The sequence below is a fragment of the Echinops telfairi genome, unplaced genomic scaffold (genome assembly GCF_000313985.2).
Source record: "Echinops telfairi isolate 266 unplaced genomic scaffold, ASM31398v2 ScPeMD7_7469;HRSCAF=8507_0, whole genome shotgun sequence".
Taxonomy (NCBI): Eukaryota; Metazoa; Chordata; class Mammalia; order Afrosoricida; family Tenrecidae; genus Echinops; species Echinops telfairi.
Genome location: NW_022111372.1, coordinates 96,381,146 through 96,382,600, shown reverse-complemented (window position 1 = coordinate 96,382,600; position 1,455 = coordinate 96,381,146). Strand labels below are relative to the sequence as shown.

General features: G+C 50.0%; 1 protein-coding gene across 2 annotated transcripts in view; it reads left to right on the top strand.

Moving 5' to 3' along the window:
* PSD2 (pleckstrin and Sec7 domain containing 2) overlaps positions 1 to 1,026 on the top strand; it is a 54,160-nt gene extending 53,134 nt beyond the window's left edge. For both annotated transcript variants that reach the window (XM_045284660.1, XM_045284661.1), the window contains one exon: positions 590 to 1,026. In XM_045284660.1, the coding sequence (XP_045140595.1) occupies positions 590 to 799 (210 nt within the window). In that variant the 3' untranslated portion in view covers positions 800 to 1,026. The remainder of the gene's footprint in view (positions 1 to 589) is intronic.
* Positions 1,027 to 1,455: the final 429 nt, after the last annotated feature.

The window sequence follows — 1,455 nt, the reverse complement described above, 5'->3', positions numbered from 1 at the left end:
AACAAAAACAAAAAACACTCACCTGCTAACAAGAAGACAGTGGTTTGAACCCACCAGGTGTTCAGCTGGACAAAGATGTGGAAGTCTGTTTCTACACTGATTACAGCCTTGGGAGCCCCGAGGCGCGGTTCGAATCTGTCCTGTAGGCTTGCTGAGTTGGAATTGAACCAACAACCTGATTGGCTTCGAAGTGTTGCCTTATTATTCTTTTGATTTGCATTTTAACCGTTGAGTGAAAATCATTTGCTTAATTTTCTTTTTTTCCCATTTGCTTAATTTTCATTGGGTTATTTATCTCTTTCTTTTTGATATGAGAGGGCTCATTACATATTACGGAAATGATTTTTGTTGTTGTTGTTATAGAACAGCCTGTGGGTCACGACCCCTTTGGGGGTCGAATGACCCTTTTACAGGGGTCGCCCGATTCATAACAGTAGCAACAAAAACAATTTTATGGTTGGGGGTCACCACCACATGAGGAACTGTATTAAAGGGTTGCGGCACTAGGAAGGTTGAGAACCACTGCTACAGAAGGTACAAGTATTTTTTTTCCACATTTGACCTGATGGCTTTTCTCTCCTTTCTCCAGAAAAGCCGTTATGAGACCTATATCCATCTCCTGGCTGTGAAAATCAAAGTGGGCTCAGACGACTTGGAGCGGATTGAGGCCAGGCTGGCCACTCTGGAAGGAGATGACCCTTCTCTTCGGAAGACACATTCTAGTCCTGCCCTCAGCCAGGGCCATGGACCTGGGACTGGTAGCAAAGCCACAAAGGATGCCCCTGGGCCTGACACTTAGCTGGTGTGGATGAACAGGCCCCGGAGGCAGAGAAACGCCTCATGAGGGGTCAGTGAGCACAATTCCAGCCAGAAGCCACGCCAACCAAGTTCCAGGTGGTTGACCCAGCCAGAGTGGTGTGGCTAGCCCCATGGGCCAAGAGGCTGGAGAAGCCATTCATGGTGATGATCTTTGATGCTGGACCATCTTTGGGCCTCAGACTCTCTTCCCAGCCCTTGCTTCCCCCCCCCCCCCCCCCCCCCACCACGGAGCCTCATTTCGTAGACCAGCTGTGTGCATGCTCTCGGCATCGTCTCACTGGAAACGGTGGCAGGGCTGTTTCATCCCAGGCTCTCATCATCTTTCTTCCCTCATCTCCTTTGTTTCTGAAGGGCAGCGCTCGAATCCGGGTCCTGGTTTGGATATCCGCCGGTTTTCCCTGCCTCTTTCCTCTGAGTCGCTCAGCAGCAGGTCTGCAGACCACCAGCACTATCGTTCCTTCCTCCTCCTGATGTCTGGAACCATGCCCACTCCTCCTGAATCACTTGGCAATAATCTAGGACCTGGGTCTGCCCACTCTCGGTGCCAAGCTGTCTCAGCTCATGAGTGTGTACCCCACTCCTTCTATCGTCCGAGGCCACTATTGCTTTCTATTTATACATACATACATGGACATA